The sequence below is a fragment of the Labrus mixtus genome, chromosome 7 (assembly GCF_963584025.1).
Source record: "Labrus mixtus chromosome 7, fLabMix1.1, whole genome shotgun sequence".
NCBI classification, from domain to species: Eukaryota; Metazoa; Chordata; class Actinopteri; order Labriformes; family Labridae; genus Labrus; species Labrus mixtus.
This window is the reverse complement of record NC_083618.1, coordinates 8,738,057-8,758,065: the sequence shown is the minus strand read 5'-3', so window position 1 is coordinate 8,758,065 and position 20,009 is coordinate 8,738,057. Positions and strand designations below refer to the sequence as shown.

General features: G+C 39.7%; 2 protein-coding genes across 2 annotated transcripts; both read left to right on the top strand.

The window, feature by feature from the left end:
• Window positions 1–2,004: 2,004 nt before the first annotated feature.
• Window positions 2,005–15,760, top strand: LOC132977742 (protein kinase C delta type-like). The gene is made up of 18 exons (XM_061042554.1): window positions 2,005–2,173; window positions 5,478–5,607; window positions 5,753–5,952; window positions 6,049–6,115; window positions 7,275–7,431; window positions 7,930–7,961; window positions 8,093–8,178; window positions 8,721–8,850; window positions 8,960–9,060; window positions 10,668–10,764; window positions 10,912–11,042; window positions 11,308–11,481; window positions 11,585–11,676; window positions 13,218–13,280; window positions 13,925–14,063; window positions 14,194–14,382; window positions 14,620–14,748; window positions 14,869–15,760. The coding sequence occupies exons 2-18, from the start codon at window positions 5,499–5,501 to the stop codon at window positions 15,025–15,027; spliced, it is 2,055 nt and encodes a 684-aa protein (XP_060898537.1). The 5' UTR covers window positions 2,005–2,173; window positions 5,478–5,498; the 3' UTR covers window positions 15,028–15,760.
• A 718-nt stretch (window positions 15,761–16,478) lies between these two features.
• Window positions 16,479–19,759, top strand: rft1 (RFT1 homolog). Its single transcript, XM_061042550.1, has 10 exons — window positions 16,479–16,768; window positions 16,865–16,950; window positions 17,073–17,195; window positions 17,283–17,574; window positions 17,665–17,799; window positions 18,304–18,564; window positions 18,650–18,794; window positions 18,901–19,006; window positions 19,083–19,332; window positions 19,485–19,759. The coding sequence occupies exons 1-10, from the start codon at window positions 16,706–16,708 to the stop codon at window positions 19,647–19,649; spliced, it is 1,626 nt and encodes a 541-aa protein (XP_060898533.1). The 5' UTR covers window positions 16,479–16,705; the 3' UTR covers window positions 19,650–19,759.
• Window positions 19,760–20,009: the final 250 nt, after the last annotated feature.

The following is a 20,009-nucleotide window of genomic DNA, read 5'->3' as shown; positions in this document are numbered from 1 at the left end:
GTGGTTAGTGACTGAGATTTACAGATAGATACATGCAGTAATATGATGTACTGTATATGCACAGAGAGAGAGAGAGAGAGAGAGAGAGAGAGAGAGAGAGGAGCTCAAGGTGCCAGTTCCCCCGGTAGTCTAAGCCTATAGCAGCATAACTAAGAGCTGGTCTACACCAGCGCCAGCCCTAACTATAAGATTTATCAAAAAGGAAAGTTTTAAGTCTATTCTTAAAAATACAGACTGTGTCTGCCTCCCGGACCCCGGCTGGAAGGCGGTTCCAGAGGAGAGGAGCCCGATAACTGAAGGCTTTACCTCCCATAGTACACTTAGAGACTGTAGGTACCACCAGCAGGCCTGCACTCCGGGGCCGTAATGTTCTCGAGAGGCAGTACGGCACTTGTAGCTCCTTAAGATAAGATGGTGCCTGGCCATTTAGAGCTTTGTAGGTGAGAAGAAGGATCTTGAATTCTATTCTGGACTGTATAGGGAGCCAGTGCAGAGAAGCCAGGACAGGAGTGATGTGGTCCCATTTCCTGGTTCTGGTCAGTACACGAGCTGCAGCATTCTGGACTAGTTGAAGAGTCTTTAGAGATTTACCAGAGCACCCTGACAAAAGAGAATTACAATAATCCAACCTGGAGGAAACAAATGCATGAACTAGTTTTTCTGCATCATTTTGCGACAGGATATTCCTGATCTTAGATATATTACGAAGGTGAAAATAGGCTGTTCTTGAAATTTGCCTGATGTGAGAGGTAAAGGACATATCTTGATCAAACACAACAGGGTAACATTTAAATTATCTGTGAATTACACAGTATTTGCTGTTTGGCAATATCAAAGGGATTAAACTGCTGACTGCATCATTGGCTAACTGTAAGCTCTGCATGCCATAATTACGCAGCCTGATCCTCAGCCTATTCATCCAACAGGTGGCTCAGGACACTGTGTAGTCTATGTCAGGCTGTGTTTTCTGGAGAAAGAACAGAAAAATAGGTGTTCCTTAATCTTTAAACATTTGTCAGCATCAGAGAGGAGCAGACCTGCAATGAAGTCTTTAGTGCACACATAAAGCTCAGAGGAGAGAGGGGAACACTGACACACCTGTGCCCTTTTAGTTTGCTATTCCTGGAAGAGTTTACTTTGTGCTGCAGCTGCACATATATATTTAATTATTATTAACTTCACCTAAGCATGCACTTATGACATATTCATGTTGAAGGCTGTGTCTGTATTTTGGTTTTCTGCTTAACCAATATTTCATGTGTATCATTAGATGAGATCTGAATAGCTGTTAGTTTCCTAACACATTTGTTAGCCTATATTTGGTGTGTGCGTGTGCGCGCGCGCGAGTGCGTGTGTGTGTGCGTGCGTGTGTGTGTGTGTGTGTGTGTGTGTAAATGTCTGGTATGAAATAGGATAAATAAAGACTGCAGATCATTTGGAATTCGTGAAGAACAAGAAAAGATCATTTAGCTGCAAGGGAGCCAAATTTCCTCTTCACCAGAAAAAACATCTCAGTCCTCAAAACCACCCCCGCAGCATACAGTTCAAGCCACGTGACCCCATGCCTGCAACAAACACGCTTTAAGATGAAAAATGAAAAACTAAAAACAAGACAATATGCGGTGGCTTGATCTAGCGCCAAGCCAGCAGCAATGCAGATCTTCATGTAGCCTATAGCCTATCTATGCAAAGATATTTTCAAAGCATCCAGGGGAGTAAATGAAAAATAACCTGTGTGTCTTGAAAATATGTGTGAGCAATCAAGTAGCCTAATGTAAAGTGTGAAAAAACTCAAAATAGGGCAACTGGGTGCTTTGCCCCAACCGGGACCGCTGTGTGTGTGTGTGTGTGTGTGTGTGTGTGTGTGTGTGTGTGTGTGTCAGGCAGGCAGGCAGGCAGGCAGGCAGGCAGGCAGGCACAGAGATTGTTTGTGTGTGTGTGTGTGTGTGTGTGTGTGTGTGTGTGTGTGTGTGTGTGTGTGTGTGTGTAGCAGCAGCAGCAGCAGGTAAACGTCACAGTTTGCAGAGAAAGGCTCTACGAGCGCGCGACACACTTCCTCAATCGACGGAATCACAGAACGAAAAAAATACGAAAAGAAACATAGACTGACAAGAAAGGACAACTTTCATCGTGCCGCACTGAGAAAGAGCCAGCACCGCGTTTGCAGGGCGAGGTGAGGCTGCCGTCTTTTCTGTATTTATGGTTTCTTTAAGTTTTGAGTGTGGAATAGTGGCTTAAAGAGGAAAAAGTCGTGCCGTTTCTTCTTTCATCTTTTGGGAAACAAGCTGTGGCGTTAACTAGTCCTCCGTATCCGTGGGTGCTAACGCTGGCTAGCTTTATGTCTTCACAGTCTGATTGATACCGTAACTTCTGTTTATTTACAGGTTTAAAGTTTACACGGTTTATACGCGTTTTCCGTGGCCATACAAAACATTGTATTCACGACTTAAGTCGCAGCGCTGATTATATAACTGAAAACTTTTTTCCCCTAAAGGTTTTGGCTTGTTCCATGTACATAAAAACAAATATATATATATATATCTATATATATCTATATATATATAGATATATATATAAAACCTGTCTGACTTTGTGACGCTATTGGGTCAATTATGCAAATAAAAGTTACCTCGGTTTGTTAGTCATGGACAGGTGAGGCGTTGCTGCCCTGCAAGCGGGTGTTCACCACTTTCAGCTATCAAATATGTGTTAATTAATTCAATTGGGTCACTTCAAACACTATAACACACTAAGCTCTATTAGTTTAGGAGTGGCTGTTGTGGCATTTTGGAATTCCAGTCCAGGTCAGAGAAACACATGGGTCACATAATGCGTTGTAACACCGGGCGGTGAGGAGGAATGTAGGCAGGTCTGTACAACAAAGTATCATTAGGGTGTTTGGCAATATACTGACACCTTGATTGTCATATAGATAATCTGAATGGAAACAGTTTTCTGAGTAAGACACGGTGTGACATCTGTGCTCAGCCAACTGAACGTCAACCACATCCTTCTGACAGAAATGTTAGAAGAAGTGACTTTTCTCTTAAAGACTGCATTCCCAGTCCTGTGTCTTAAATCACTTAACTTCTGTCCTTTTTGTAGCTTTCAGAGTATAATGGACCACAGTATAGTGTTTGAAAATTAAGCACAGATTTCAAAACTATGGTCATATATGTTACACCTGTAGGCCTACATGTGACTCAGAGAGACATATGCAATGGATATGTTTCATCACCTGTGAGAACTGAAGTTTTTTTGCAGACAGGCTACTTGTTTTTTTTTTCTTACATTGTAACTACATTGAATACACTGTTGTCTGAAATGGTAATTGCATTGCTGCAGGAAAGCCACTGTACGAACTGCCTATTTTTTTTTCTATAATAAACTCACCTTTTCCTTGTCACAGTTGTACAATGATGAGATTCCTATACGTTACTTTTCTTCCTCACTCATGTAGAAATGATAACACAGTTTCTTAAACTCTAGAACTCAGGCTTGGCATGGATGCTACTTTATTACCACCACATAGCCTATAGTGTTACCTACTCTGCCTTCAATATCTGTATTGTAGGTATTTTTTTTATTTAAGCATGGTGTTCAAATGCAAGCGTACATGCCCCAACACAAAGTCGTTTATTTATGTATTTTTACAAGTTCTTTGATATGATTACGTTTCCATAGGGCCAGACACTTGATGTTATAGTACAGTAAAAATACCAGTCAATCCAATAAACACATGTTTTTGTTTTGTATCAGGAAGTACTATGGTAAATAAATATTAAAGTTACTGCATGTGGCATTTGCAAGGACATAACTACTTAATTTAACAGATGGGACAAATCGAAACTGCACATGTACAGTTTTCTAGGTAATCAATCTCTGCTGCCCTCAATCACACAGTGTGCTTGTTATTGATCTCCAAAAACCCCTGACATGACAGCTCACAGCAGCAGTGCGCGAATAAGTGAACATGGTTATCAACCTCCCTGTTAGTTAACACTTTTTCTGCCCTGTATTTTTGCTGTCTTATTTTTCTGGTCTCAGTGTGGGCGGTTATGGGTTTAGGATTGCAAATACCAGCAAGAACTTCTGTGGTGCACTGCATGCTTGTATTTGGATTAACGGCATGTTGAGGCACGCTCTTCCGTTGTAGCACAGTCAAACATCCCCACTATTGCAGCTGCAAACTACATACCCAAGACAACACAACAACAGGGAACCGAGGGACAGAGATGCACTCATGATGCCTGCACATGTAACATAGTGGTTGTATATTACATACAAAGTTGTTGAATAAATAGAATAGGCATGTAGGTTAGCATTGCTGTGACTGAAATGACTGAACAGAAGAAAACAGAGATGCATACGTAACAGGACAAGCTGTGGCTCCATCTGTAGCACATGTAAACTTACGCAAGCAGTATTATGCATGATCACCAAGCATATAGGGTGGTATTGATCCCTCACCATTATGTCACAATGAGCATGTATTTCACTTCTAATAAGTGGTTGTAACTAGTGTTAATAATATTCTAATGTGTTGTTTTCTTTTTTCAATTTTTGGATCTCTAAGATGTACAAAAGATGGCAAATGCCCATCACAAGAGCCCAAATAATGTTTACATTTTTTATAACTAGCAATGACAAAAACAAAAAAATATGTGAAAGTCAGTTTTGAAAACTTTCAAGTCTGCAATATGTAGTAATATTGATCAATACTGATGATGATCATACAAACACTGAAGTGGGAATATTAGCTCTATAGGTTCTTTATCACCTAAAGGTCCTTTAAATCCTTATTTTCTCCCACTTACTATATCCTTTCTTACCTGTAATTCTACCTAATTGAGCAGTCTTCACCAAATAGTAACCAAATAATCGAAAGTAGTTCATGGCTAGCTGTGGTTTAATCTGACTTTTTAAATAATTGCATCATGAGCATCATGAGTGAATGCATGGGGCATGGTAATCTAGTGGTTTATGCTTACTTGCAGTTCAGGCAGTTTTGAAAAAGATTTAATGCCAAGGTTCACATTGCAATGATTTATCTGTCAATATCTGAAAATACATTAAAAGACATATAAGCTTTTGGTTTCATTCAACTTTTAACTCCAGCAATGAGCTTTTAAAATTGATACAAAAAACCTGCAGTTGTCTGTCCTCTAGAGAATAGACTGGTGCTACAGAGAGAATTGTAAAGATTTTAAGTATAGCTCTTTCATTTAAAATGTCTCAAAGTCAAAAAAGTAGTGAAAGAGTTTATGTAAAGTCAAAAACAAGATTGTGCATTTAAAAACAAAAGACCACTTTTTTAATGCTTCACTGTGAGCAAGCAGTATTATTGCACACGATTATACAACTTTATGCATTATAATATTTCAATATGATTTGAAACTAGCATTTTGTGTTACTAAGATGTTATTATAGATAAATATCTCTTGGGTAAATCTGTGTTTGTCAATCTCTGTGAGCAGGTGACCCTGGTACTCATCACCATGGCTCCTTTTTTGAGGATTGCCTTCAACTCTTTTGACTTGGGGGTCCTGCCTCCCCTGGCCGACCCGCCTTTCTGTGCAATCAAGATGAAGGAGGCTTTGACAACTGGTGAGAAACACTTATTGTCTGCACTACAATGTTGTTTACAGAAGTAGATACCATTGTTGAAAATACAAGTTACTTTCTTCTTATGTCCTGCACTTGAAAATATAGATTTTTTCCCACTTTCCCTCCCTATCCTTGCTTTTGCTAGAACGAGGTAAGACCCTGGTTCAGAGGAAACCCACAATGTACCCGGCCTGGAAGGCCTGTTTTGATGCCCACATTTATGAGGGTCGTGTGCTGGAGGTTTTACTGATGAAGACAGCGGAGGAGCCGCTGGCTGAGGTCACTGTTGGAGTTTCTGTCCTTGCTGAGCGCTGCAAGAAAGCCAATGGGCGCGCTGAATTCTGGGTAGGACTTAAAAGACAATCTTCTTTTCCTGTAGGGCAATAACCATTACTGTTTGTGTGTTTCACTCTGTATCTAACTGTGTGTATGTATGTTCAGGTGGATCTGCATCCCTCTGGGAAAGTGATGATGGCAGTGCAGTATTTTCTGGAGGGAGGAGATACAGGTAAATACAAATCAAAATAAACATTGTGAGCTTTCCTCTGTTGCAAACCCTTTTTTCTGTAAACTTTATATATATTTTCTCAGTTGATATGGGTGCTGTGATTTTATTGGATTAAGATTTGTTTTGTTTTTCCAAAAGTCCATGTTAATTTCTCTTAATCAATAATTATCATGATTTGAGATAGTGCCGGGCGATCGATTTTATCAATAAATCGTAATTGTTTTCTGGGAGGATTTTCAAAAGAGAAAATCTTGATTTTTTTATTTAACTTACTCGACCGCTCCCCTTTGGGCTCCTGTAGTTCACATCCTCCCTTCTCGGTTACTTCCTACAGTGTGGCTGGGCGGCCCCAGGTATTTCCACCCCAACCACAAGAAGCTTGCTAAAGTTGTGATGTCTCATCTGTACTTTTGCTGTACTTTGAAACTGCATAGTGCACTTTCAAGACAAGTTTACAGCTTGCAATTTAACCCAAAAAGAGAAAATGATGTTACTTAATTAACCTTCGAAGTGAATTTCAGTTTGCAAGTGTATTGATGAAATAAAAGCAAATCTTGTTTTTAGTCATTTCTTTCACATTTATAGTTTTTTAAGAAGAAAAAGAAAGATCAATGTTGCACTATTATCAGAGTTTATTTTTAGGCCATATTGCCCAGCCCTAATTAAGACCATCTGTAAATTAGAAAAAGAGTTTAAACTCTTGATCTCATCAGCACTGAATGCCTGTTGTTTGATGAGACTTCATTGATGAACCTGACCTGATAAAAAGAATAAAGAACAACCTGGTTTAGCTTTGAATGGGACTCCAGTGTATTATTCAATAGTTTGTGTTATTTCCACACAAGCTGTCCAGCCAATTGTCATTATGTGATAAATTCCTATTGGTCCCATATCACTAAGGCTATCAATAGGTGACCAATACAAAAATCTTTAACTGACTATTTCAAGGTGTAAAAAGAATAAAGGGCAACCTAGTTTAACTTTGAAGGATACACCAGTTTATTATTCAATTATTTCTGGGCATCAGCCAAAAGATCTTCAAGGAACCAACATCAAGGATTCTCTTAAATTCGATTGAAAAATAATTGAAACAGACACAAACTTGAGCAAAGCGTTGCTAGCCTTTTGACTGACTGTGTTTCTCTGTGCATCTGTAAAGTAAGTAAACAGGCTGCCAAGGAGGAAGAGGCTCCTACCCTGCACCGTAGACGAGGAGCCATTAAGCAGGCCAAGATCCACTTCATAAAAAACCACGAGTTCATCGCCACCTTTTTCAGACAGCCCACTTTCTGCTCTGTGTGCAGAGAATTTGTCTGGTTAGTCCGCCTTATACTCCAGCCCTATCAACAAACCGTCAAGTCAGCTAAAGGGGAACGCTCAAACCAAAGATCAGATATACTCAAACCCCAGACAGGAAGACTAAAAGAGAGTGCAAAGGGACTCTCTGATATTTGGGTGCAATTGATCATGCTGGAGTTTATGGATTTTGTCAGATAGAATTAGAAAATGACCTTTTTGCTTGTAATGTAATAGAAGAAACCAACAAGGACAATATTCCTTTTAAGATGCAACATCTGTTTGATGCACTGATAATGTTTCATGCTCTGATGGCCACAGATCTTCAGTAATCTGATTTTAATCTTATTTTAGTCTTACTAGAGAGAAAGTTAGTTTAAAAAAAAAGAAAGCCTGATCGACATGGTTGTACATCTGCTGTTTATTATGACCACCAAGTGATAAATAAGCAAACGATTGACTTTCACATGATCAAAAAGTAACTCAAACTGACCTATTGATGACCTTTTCTCCCACAGGGGACTCAACAAGCAAGGTTATAAATGCAGACGTAAGTGGACAATAATTCAAGATCTGGTTTGAACAATATTTGGAACAGCAGCCAAATATAAGGATGTATAAACTACAAATACTTTTTTTTATTTTTGTGTTAAATGTCTCTTATCTTTGTTTTATTATCAGAATGTAATGCAGCAATCCACAAGAAATGTATAGACAAAATCATTGGGAGATGTACTGGTACTGCTGCCAACAGTCGGGATACTGTGGTAAGTATCACATATTTGTGCAGCACACAGTGTACCGTGAGCGTTGTCCATATCCTAAAAACATCAGTGTGTGTTTCACTGTCTTGATTTTCGATTTAGTATATGTGCCTCTCATCTTATAGCACAAACAACAATGTTACACTGTTGAACTGGCAGGTTGTGCAAAGTCAGAGTTTAAAGCAAAAACACACACCAGTCAGGGTCCACATCCAAAAACAGGCTGTTTTCAATGATCATCAATAATGGTAGATAAAGCCTATCAGAGACAAACTGGCCGAGATAATGGTATCATGGGAATGATCAAGCACACCCACCCACTCATGGGTTCAATAAAAGCTGGGGGGGGGGGGGGGGTCTCACAGTAGACCAGGAGAGATACAAGAAATGTTTATCAATCAGTGCAGTCACCGCTCTTACAGAACAGGCACAGAAAGGGAAGCCGAAGACAAAGTAAAAAAAAGATGAGGCAGGAGCGCAGGCTTGCAAGATATTACAGGGCTCACGTCATTCATGGAGATAATGGATCCCGTTTGTCCCCTCAGTTCCAGAAGGAGCGCTTTAAAATTGACATGCCACATCGTTTCAAGACCAACAACTACATGAGTCCCACCTTCTGTGACCACTGTGGAAGTCTGCTGTGGGGTATAGTCAAACAAGGACTCAAGTGTGAAGGTACAGCTCTGACATGTTTGAGTAATTATTGAGGTGTATCTACTTGTGTATGCACCTCAAGAATAACTCTACTTTTCTCTTTAACAGATTTATTTGTTCTTTTTTGTAGACTGCGCCATGAATGTCCATCACAAGTGTCAAGATAAAGTAGCCAACCTTTGTGGTATCAACCAGAAACTACTGGCTGAGGCTCTGACACAAGTCAGCCAGGTGAGTTCATGGACACTGTCATTCAACGCTGAAGTCACGGTCTAATGAAACTGAAAGATACATCTTACTCAAAGTACCATTACACATAATTAAGTTATAACATTGCTCATTCAGCCATAGCAGTTACGGTATCTGATTACATTATTTCTCACATACCTATTACAATACTCAAATGGATTTAAAAGATACAAGGTTTGTGTGAATGTGCTAATGAGATTAGAGCTACAATTAAAGACAAGCACTCAATCCATTGTTATGTCCACCCTTGACGCTTTACACATGAAAATGTATATGCATTTGAACTAGTGGTGTGACAGTTTACAGAGGTCATGGTTTGGTTTTAACCTCAGTTTTGGAATCACGGTTTGGTACCATTTTGGTCCAACAGGTAAAAAGCAACATAATGTCCCCAATGCATATTTCTGCGTTTAATACAACGCTACGTTTACATTTAATTTGATCTGACAGTTGTGAAAGTCATCAAGTGTTATTTAGAACTACTGGCTGTGACACTCGTGTATTAAACATTTACCAAAAAAAGAGAGAAAAACAACTAAATGATTCAAAATAAAAAACCAAGCAGAAGTGAACCACATCTCCTGATTTGAAAATAAACACAATGTTAAATAAAAGATATGTGCCTTTAGAAGCAGGGCATTGTACTTATGATTTATGAAGTGTGCAGTCTCATAGTTGTTGGTGAACAACGAGTGCAGCGGTTGTTCATGCTCTATTACTGTTCCTGTCTGTTTGCCTTTGCCTAGCTTAGATGAGGTGATTAGCACCTCTGGATGATGCCATCTAGTATTCATTAGCATGTTCACCTTGTGTCCAATGACATCGTACTGAGAACCTGAAGTTTCCCCACAAAACTAATGAGCTTCTAGCTCTGTCATGTTATTCTTATGCTGTATATTACGCTTCTACTTTGTGTATTTTGTTTAAAATTACAGAATTTCCCCCTGGGATTAATAAAGTATTTCTGATTCTGATTCAGATAAAAGACGTTAGCAAACCGTTGCGAGCATTACCGCCAGCTGGATTCCACACCCCATTCACATCATCAGTAATCAGTTGTAATTTTCTGAACAAATATGTGATGAGGTCTTCCAGGCACCTTAAGAAAAGGGTTTATATTTGAACTTAAACATGAATTTAACAGGAAACCTGTTGTTGCTGTAACATTGACCTCATTTGTTGCCAAAGACCAAACTATACAGCATTTATCCTAACAATAAAACCAGTCTGAAGCCAGACACAGTGGAGTCCCACTTGACACTATGATTTTGTCAGTTACACATCATCCCTTCAATGTTGGTTGAATACAAACCTTCAAACTGAGCGTCACCTGAATGTAAAGTACTAAATCCCTGTACGTCTCCACCAATTGTTGAGTGACAAGTGACTCCAATGGGAACCTGAGCGTAACGATCTGATATGTTGTTTAAGGACTGGCCTGTTGTGATGACCCCTGTTTTATTTCTTTGTCACAGGCCTCTCAATGTATATAGTTTTGGGAAGAGTCAGAGGAAACACCTGCAAATTGTTTGTATCACTGCTAGAATATTTCATGCCTAATTTTAGTATTGCATTTGATTTTGCATCAGAAATCATCCACTCGCCGTTCAGACCCAAACCTGACCGACCTGCCTGATATAGGAATTTATGATGAAGTTAGCAAGCTTGCTGCACTGGATATCAATGGTAATAATATTATTTTTAATAACACAAATATACTCATGTAAGCGGTTTAGACTCAGTATGGATAATAGTGCATGAATAATAATATGTAGAGTTGTTTAGTATTTATAACAAATCTGTGAATGGGTCATTTCTATGTTTGTTCAAAAGATGGATCTGCCTATGGAAGACTGTGGGAGGGGTCCAGCCCGCGACCTCAGTCTCGTTTGACACATCTGACACGCATCAACGTGGACAACTTCATCTTCCACAAGGTCTTGGGAAAAGGCAGCTTTGGCAAGGTACAAATCAAATTTGTCTATTTAAATTATACCGTGAGAGTCTTTAGAAAATGCAACTCAAATGTATTCATGAGTGATCTGACAGCACTTCAATATAGGAATGTCTGGAGCATTGTCCAGACTTAAGGATGTCTGCACAATGCTTTCTGGCATTTTCAGGCCGTATTAAGTAATACTCTCTTCTATGTAGGTCTTTGATCAAACATAAAGTTATTAAAAATATAAGTTTTAAAACAGTTTAATTGCCAATATGACCCTCCCCCAGGTACTGCTGGCAGAGCTGAAGGGTCATGGAGAGTACTTTGCAGTGAAGGCTCTGAAGAAAGATGTCGTGCTGATGGATGACGATGTGGAGTGCACGATGATAGAGAAGAGAGTCTTGGCTTTAGCCTGGGATAACCCCTTCCTCACACACCTCTACTCCACCTTTCAGACCAAGGTAGTCCTCTTCCAGTTCCAATGTGTCTTCATCATTTATTTTCCTAATTTACATCAATAGTTAGATTTTTGTATTCAACTATCAAAGTGACCTGTGCCAACAGGAACATCTCTTCTTTGTGATGGAGTATCTGAACGGAGGAGACTTGATGTTTCATATTCAGGAGAAAGGGCGCTTTGAACTCTACAGAGCCACGTGAGTCCCAACCATCACACTGACATAATAACATACAAACACACTACCAGTTCTGTTGTGCTCCTGTGGCTATGCATAAATTGACACATACCGTATCAATATGTTGATGGAAAGCAGATACTCCTTAAGAAGAGCAAATATTTGCTCTCGCTATGTCACTTTCTTTGTCAACCTCCCATTATGGTTTTTTCTTTCACATGATATACTGAACCCTGATGGGTCTCTGGTATCCATTAGCCGATGCTCACTAGCAACCTCGCCTTGTAAGGGAGTGAGCAGCCCTTTGTGTCTGTATATGTTTGTATTGGGAATTTTCTGTTATTCCCACCCACATCTCTTCTCATCACTCTATGGGAACCCCTCCAGAAAGAAACAAAGACACACTGTTAAAAAGGTGTTATTGATTCTAAAGCTTGGTAGCACCTACACCACTGCCAACTAAAGTTTTGAAAAGACTCACATTTCCTTGAAGCTGTTGTTGGTTTCAAAATGAAGCTTTTAGGCAATAGAAAGCTAATTCTCATGATACAAACAAAAGTTGTGCTTTGAAGCTGTTTTACAAATTCCATGTAGTGAGTTGCTGGGTGCGTCCTGGGACTGAGATGACAGGAGGAATATTTTTAACAGCACAGACACCTGATCTTGTGTTGGCATCCTCTGAAATCCTTCTCTCTCAGTGACTGTTTTCAGCCTGGATGGATAATTTACTATCTTTGGTGAGGGGAAGAGAGTGTGCTGTTTCATTTTCTCACATCAATTTCATACAGGAAACGGTTTGATTATGTATTTGTTTGAATGTAAAAATATATATATATGCTAGTGTGCTGCTGCACAAATTGTCACAGTGGAATGGAAACTTTCTCCTGTATTTGGTTATGCAAGATTTTTCCTCAGGCAGATAAATAACTGTAGAGTTTCCAGTGACCTCTTTATAGCACTAAGGTCCTTTTCTCCTATTGGCTACTGCTAACCTGCTGGCTGGGAGCTGCAGAGAGTCTAGCCCAATGCCTCAATGATCCTCACATTGCTGAGTCAAACTTTCCTTCACAGACTAAAGTGTACATTATACTGTACGTGTCTGCAGAGCAGTTTTACAATGACATGCATGTGCACGCCTCGGCACTTTGAAATGTATTCTAGTAGAAGTGAGGGTTAGTAGTGAGTGATAATCAATAGATAATAGCCTATTCAGTCCTTGTCAGTTGTTCATTTACAGTGAATGTTGAATTAGTGGGTTAGTATGAAGAGTACTCTATCCCCTCTTAAGTCACAGTTGTTTCGGCAGACACAGATGACTGGAGACGCAGGTCAGAGACAGTCTAATCTTTTGGCTCACAGCTGCTCTCAGGTTTCACTTTATGAGAGCGTTACTCACCATACATACTCCATACAAATGTCCTCTTCAATAATTCAGCTCTACCCTGAAAGTAGTCTGCAGTGACACCAGTGTCCAGCTCTCAACAGCTACAGCTCCCGCCTGCAGCGTCTCCTCACAGATGAGTCAATGATATCTGTCTATCTCTGCCATGTTTGTCCTTCAGGTTCTACTCCGCCGAGATCATTTTGGGTCTTCAGTTCCTTCATACCAAAGGGATCATCTACAGGTCAGAGTAAAAAAAAACATAGACACCACATCTTAATGGACAGTTCATTAAATACCATTCTGTTAAACTTTGATGGTTTTTACAAAATTTCCCTAAAATGCTACACTTTAAACCTATCAGCAAACTGTTTTGGATTGTTTCCCTCAATTACGCAATGTGAAATAAACCTCATTAGGTAATCCCACGCATTCTCACAAGTTTTTTTTCTAAAAGTTTTATCATTATTGTGTGGTAATAGTGCACACACTACAATCTTTCAGATGTCTGCAAGTTTTGGATTTTTAAGATGTCAAATTAACTGGAAGCAATAGTTAACATGAAAAAAAATCACCTTTAAGGTATGCTAGGTGAATCAATAAGGAAATCAAGCTTTCAGTAAATACAGTTAATAATAATGTATATAGTCATGTGTAATGTTCTTAGAAGCATTTTAAGTATTGACTGTTTTGTGGCTTAAGCAATGCTCTAGAGCAGTAAGCAATCAAGGATTCACATTCCAGCTGACCTTTATTACACATTCACACATACCAGTACGTCATTTAAAACCATGTTTCAAACATGTTAGTGTTCATTCTGACTTAAGTATACCGGTAATTTCAAACTCGTGTTAATTTCCCATCCTGCTGTGATTTTTCTGTTCCCAGGGATCTTAAGTTAGACAATGTGATGCTGGATCATGAGGGACACATAAAGATCGCTGACTTCGGCATGTGCAAGGAGAACGTGTTTGGGGAGAATCGGGCCACAACTTTCTGCGGTACTCCTGACTATATCGCTCCAGAGGTAAAGTGTTTCATACTTTGAGATTCTGTGATTTTTAGAATTGTAAAATCTGCCAATGATTTGATTTTATCCATCTGCATAAAATACAGTGCATGTTTCTTTTTTTAATTTATATTGTATTTAAACTCAGATCCTGCTGGGACAGAAATACTCCTTCTCTGTTGACTGGTGGTCATTTGGGGTATTGTTGTATGAAATGCTGATTGGTCAGTCGCCTTTCCATGGAGATGATGAGGATGAGTTGTTTGAGTCCATCCGCATGGATACTCCCCACTATCCTCGCTGGATCAACAAGGAAGCCAAGGACCTACTTGAACGGGTTTGTGTCATACATTATTATGAAAAATTTCTGTCATAGGACCCCATTTCTACCTGTGGGTAATCTCTTAATTCTGTGTTTGATTGTTTCATGTTTTAAATGTAAAGTTCTTGTTTACAGGATGTACAGGATGATAGAAATCTACAGCTTTTTGGATTGTAGAAATGTAATCAAATGCTTCAAATACATTTGTAAAGAAGCACAGGTCTTACCCTTACTGGCTTTGTTTCCCTGCAGTTGTTTGAGAGGGACCCCACTCGCAGGCTAGGAGTTGTGGGTAATATCTGTTTACATCCCTTCTTCAAGTCTATCAACTGGCAGGCCTTGGAGATGAGAGAGGTTGAGCCCCCCTTCAAACCCAAAGTGGTATGGCTCACACACAACTCAATGAAGCTTTAGTTGTGAAGAAATATGGATCATTATGCTGTGCCAATATAAGACTGTAATTAGTTTTCATCACCTCTGTTTATTTGTTGTCATTTACAGAAAGCACCGAATGATTGCAGCAACTTCGACCGGGAGTTCCTCAGTGAGAAGCCACGTCTCTCCTACAGCGATAAGAACTTCATAGACTCCATGGATCAGGCAGCATTCTCTGGCTTTTCATTCATCAACCCTAAGATGGAGCACCTTTTAGAGAAGTAACAGTTGTCATGACAGACAGGTGGGGATACATCCCTACTGCTAAGACACAGCTCCCTTATTCTGTCACCTTACTGAACTTTTAAGCACAATCTAATGTCCTGGGGTACGTGTAGAAATAATAAGAATAGAAACACACCGTTTTAATGTATATATTGATGTTACTGTGTATGTGGGCATGCTTATTATTTCTCTAGGCCTTATGACTAATAATATAAGGGCGGGAGGTTGAAACTACTTCCATTCCACTTGACGTCACTGCTTCCATCTGCAGCAGTTTTGTGTCTCTTTTTGGTAAAATACTTTTTGACTCTTATAAGAATAAAAACTATGAAGAGGAAAAGAAACCCAAAAGAACTCAACTTTAATGTAACTTTAGTGTAGATTGTTTGTGAGAATGAGGAGAGTGCATGTATAGAGACCTCAGACCCAATTCTATCATGTTTAAATATAGGTTAAAGAGTTTTAACTGTCTTTGAAACATTTGAATTTTTACCTTTGGATAAATTATGTCTAGCTGACAAAGAGAAACTTGTAATTAAGTGACTGACTTAAAAGAGCCATATAAAGGACAAATGTAAACAAGATGTAAAGTTTTGGCAGAGTGCAGTCACTGTTATGTTGTATATAGGAAATGTATATGTAAACTGTTGTAACGTGTATATTTGTTTGCTGAGGATGTATTTTTTTTACCGCGTCCATCTTTTACATCTGATTAAAAACAATCAACTCCCAATTTTGATGTGCTCATTGTTAAACAACTGTTGTTTTTCACTTCCTTATACCGATACCATAAAAGATAACATCAAAAATAAGAGGAACTTTTAAAACATTTACTCATATTAGAAATTAACTTTAGTGCAAGGTGTCAGGTAACAATGAAGGGTGTCATATTTTTATGACCTTAACTTTTCCTTGTAATAACAGTGATATGTGGATCAAATGAATTATTAAGGTAAACAATTTAACACAAGTACCTCATGTTTATTCCAAAAGACACTTCCATACATTGGTTCACTTTAGATGAGTAAAATCAACTTTAAAAGTGTTATTATGCTTAAAAATTGTATGACACGTTTCAGGACGACATAGGCATGTTAAGAAGGAAATAGTGATATAGTAAATATAATTTATGTATAATAAGTTGGGGAAAAACCACCCAAAATTTATGAAATTGGTGACTTTGCTCTTTAAAAAATGTAAATTGTGACGAATAATGAACGGTAAAAATTTACAAACGTATTTTTTAAATATTATAAATTATTTGTACGTATATAATATTGAGCCATTACATAATAATGGAGATAAACTGATTATTTACAATGAAAGGGGGGAAAAAACAGTGTTGAACCCACAGTCTATAACTTTACCAGCAGCTGCCAGCTCGTTAACATCGCCCTCTAGCGACGCAGCAGTGTAGACAAATCTCTTTGACGTCACCGCGTAACGTGGTTCGTGCATTGTGTACGGAAGTGTTATACCACAGCTTGTATCTCCCCTGAAGCTAACGTGATTCCACACTTGTTCATATGGATTAAGACGCACATTCCTACTGCTTTTGTGGAAGCCACAGTAGCACCTTTCACAGCACCACAGTACAATGGTGTTGCTTTTTATAAAAAAAAAAGGCAGATAGAGTTAAACTATCTTTTGTGTACCGGCGAGTGAGAGGAAGTCGAAAATGAGTTCTCAGGATGTACTGAAGAATGCGTCCACATTAGCTTCATATAATGTGTTGCTACAGGTACACGAACACATACAGTTTAACCATGAGACCTTAATAACACAGTGTTTTAAAAATTCACTAAAATGCTGATTCTGTTAAGGTTTGTTTTTTCAGGTGATGTTTCGTGTACTCACATTCTTGCTGAATGCATTTACTCTGCGGTTTGTGTCCAAAGAGCTGATTGGAGTTGTAAATGTCAGGTAAAGATGACTGAGATGGCAGAGGTGTGCCACTAACCAAAAATAAAAAAAGAGCATTAAACTAGAACTTTTCACACATTTCTGCTGCTATGTGAATGTGTGTGTCTATCTTTATCATACAGGCTTACCCTGCTATACTCCACATTAGTATTTCTATCCAGAGAAGCGTTTCGGAGAGCCTGTCTGAGTGGAGTATCTGGGACTAACTACAGCTGGAGACAAGTTATCAACCTGCTGTGGCTAACGTGAGTTGACTTGATGATTGAAGTGCAGAACGTGTGTTTGAAGCTTGGGGATGCATATCATTGTTTTACCTTTTTTCCCCCTCTCAGGTTGCCCCTGGGTGTGTTATGGGCAGCCCTGCTGGTCTGTGTGTGGCTGTGGTTCCTGGAGCTCCCCAACCAACAAACTATTCCTTACTACGGCTCTGCAGTGGTCCTGTTTGCCCTGTCAGGAGTGCAGGAGCTCCTGGCTGAGCCCCTCTGGGTCCTGGCTCAAGTTCACATGTTTGTGCGACTGAAAGTGGTTGCTGAGAGCTTCGCAATGATCGCTAAGTGCAGTATAACTGTGGTGCTCGTGGTGTTTGCCCATGAATGGGGCCTTTACATCTTCTCTGCTGCTCATGTAAGAAAGAGCGGATGTCCTCATCATTATGTCTGTATTTACCGCCTCTGTATGAAATTATTTTAAGCTTCTTTTTTTTTTCTATCCTAGCTGGTGTACACAGGATTTCTGGTGCTGTGCTATGCTGTTTACTTCATCCGTTTCTTGGGCTCTCAAGAAGCGGCCAAGAAGGGGTTTCCTCTGAAATGTGTTGGAGATCTGTTGCCCTCTAGAGCTAAAGGAGAGGTAATAAATCAGGATGATATATTCTTAGGCATTCAATCAGAATACCAATCAGACTCTAATTTTAAATAACTTTTTATTCAACAAAATGTTTCACTAAGTGTTTTACAGACATAGTCAATTTATAAAAGCAGTAAGCAACACCCCCCCCCCCCCCATTCATGCACAAGTTTAAAATGAAAAGTATTAAAAATAAAAGACTCAATAACACTAGGAACTGAAAAGCTATCAAGCATTTGTACTGAGGAAACATGGGGTAGAATTAAAATAATATAATTCAAGAAAAATAAAAAATAATTGAGGAAATAGATAAGATGATAAAACACAAACAGATAATACAGTCAAATCAAAGTGATACGAAAATATGATACTGAAAAACAAAAAGGTAATTGACTAAAATAAACTAGAGTAAGATGATCAAATTATGATTAACAGTGATTTATCTTTATAAAAAACAATCTGCTGATATACAATAATAACGATTCTCTACTATTTCTCTGTTCATAGCCGCTGATTGATTGGACTCTGGCCCGGCTCACATGGAGCTTCTTCAAGCAGTCCTTCCTGAAGCAGATCCTCACTGAGGGGGAGCGCTACGTTATGACCTTCCTGAACGTCCTCAGCTTCGGAGATCAGGGAGTTTATGATATCGTCAATAATCTGGGCTCAATGGTGGCTCGCTTCATCTTCCTGCCTATCGAGGAAAGCTTCTACATCTTCTTTGCCAAAGTTCTGGAGCGAGGACGTGATGCCAGGAGTCAGAAACAGGTGTGAGTCGTGGATGCAAACACGAACATGGAGGATTTCTCGAAAAAGGAATCAGTGCTGGCTTGACTTCTTGCTTTGTCTACAGGAAGAGGTTGCCATTGCAGCAGAAGTCCTGGAGCGTCTGCTGAAACTGGTGCTGGTGGTTGGACTGATTATCACTGTGTTTGGCTACGCCTTCTCTCACTTGGCTCTGGATATATACGGCGGCTCTCTACTGAGCAGCGGGGCAGGTAAGTGAGCCAGAACTTACGTGTTTGTATTTGGTAAATTTGACTATTTATGTTGTGTTCAGTGTTTTTTTTCTTTTTAGTCACAGCTCCTTTTGATTTGTTTAAGGTCCCACCTTGCTGCGATGCTACAGCTGCTATGTTCTCCTTCTGGCTGTAAACGGTGTCACGGAGTGCTTTGTATTTGCTGCCATGAGCCAAGAAGAGGTCGACAAGTAAGAGTGAAAATGTACACATACAATACTTCAGTTGTAACACACCATGTATGTTGACAATGTGTTTTGTCCCAAGGTATAACTTGGTGATGCTGGCTCTGTCTGTGTCCTTCCTGTTCCTCTCCTACATGCTGACGTGGTGGGCTGGCTCGGTGGGCTTCATACTGGCAAACTGCCTCAACATGGGCCTCCGCATCATGCACAGTGTTCTTTACATACATCACTACTTTCTGCCCACTCAGTGGAAACCTCTGCGTGGCCTTTTGCCCTCCCCACTCCTCCTGCTGGCACTCGCTGTCAGCACTGTTGTAACAGCGCTGTCTGAGGTACAAAAGAATTACTAATCAGTGTTCTCCGTTCATGTGTTATCTCAATATTTAGATCAATGTTTTTACTACATTTTTACACTCTTTAATCTGGGTTTAATCTCATGCAAAGCAGTGGTGGTAACAGGAGCTTCTCTTATCTCTGGTTTCAGGGTGTGTTCTGCTGTGACGGTGGCTGGTTGCTGAGGCTGGTGCACATCAGTGTAGGAGCAGTGTGTCTCCTCATTGTGTTTGTCACTGTTGTTCTCACAGAGACTCAGCTCATTCAGTTTGTGAGGACTCAGCTCTTGCCCCGATACAGGAAAAAACACACTTAAATTAGACTTGGAGTGTGTTAACTGGACTGGAAGAAAGCTTCTGTTTCACCACAAACAGGAGCCATGATTGACCATTACTGACAATACCAAAGCAACGAGGGAACAAGTTTCTTGGATGGGTGTGTTTGAGTATGTCTGCGCAGCATGAGTGTACTTGTGCCTTGCTCAAGGGCACCTCAGCTGTGCTCAGGAGGTGAACTGGCACCTCTCCAGCTACCAGACCAATTTCCAGATTTGGTCCGCACCTGGACTTGAATCGGCTACCCTCCAGTTCCCAACCCAAGTCCCTGCAGACTGAGCTGATGCCGCCCAAATCATCCTTTTTTAACGTGACTTTAACTTACAAATACTAATTTCATT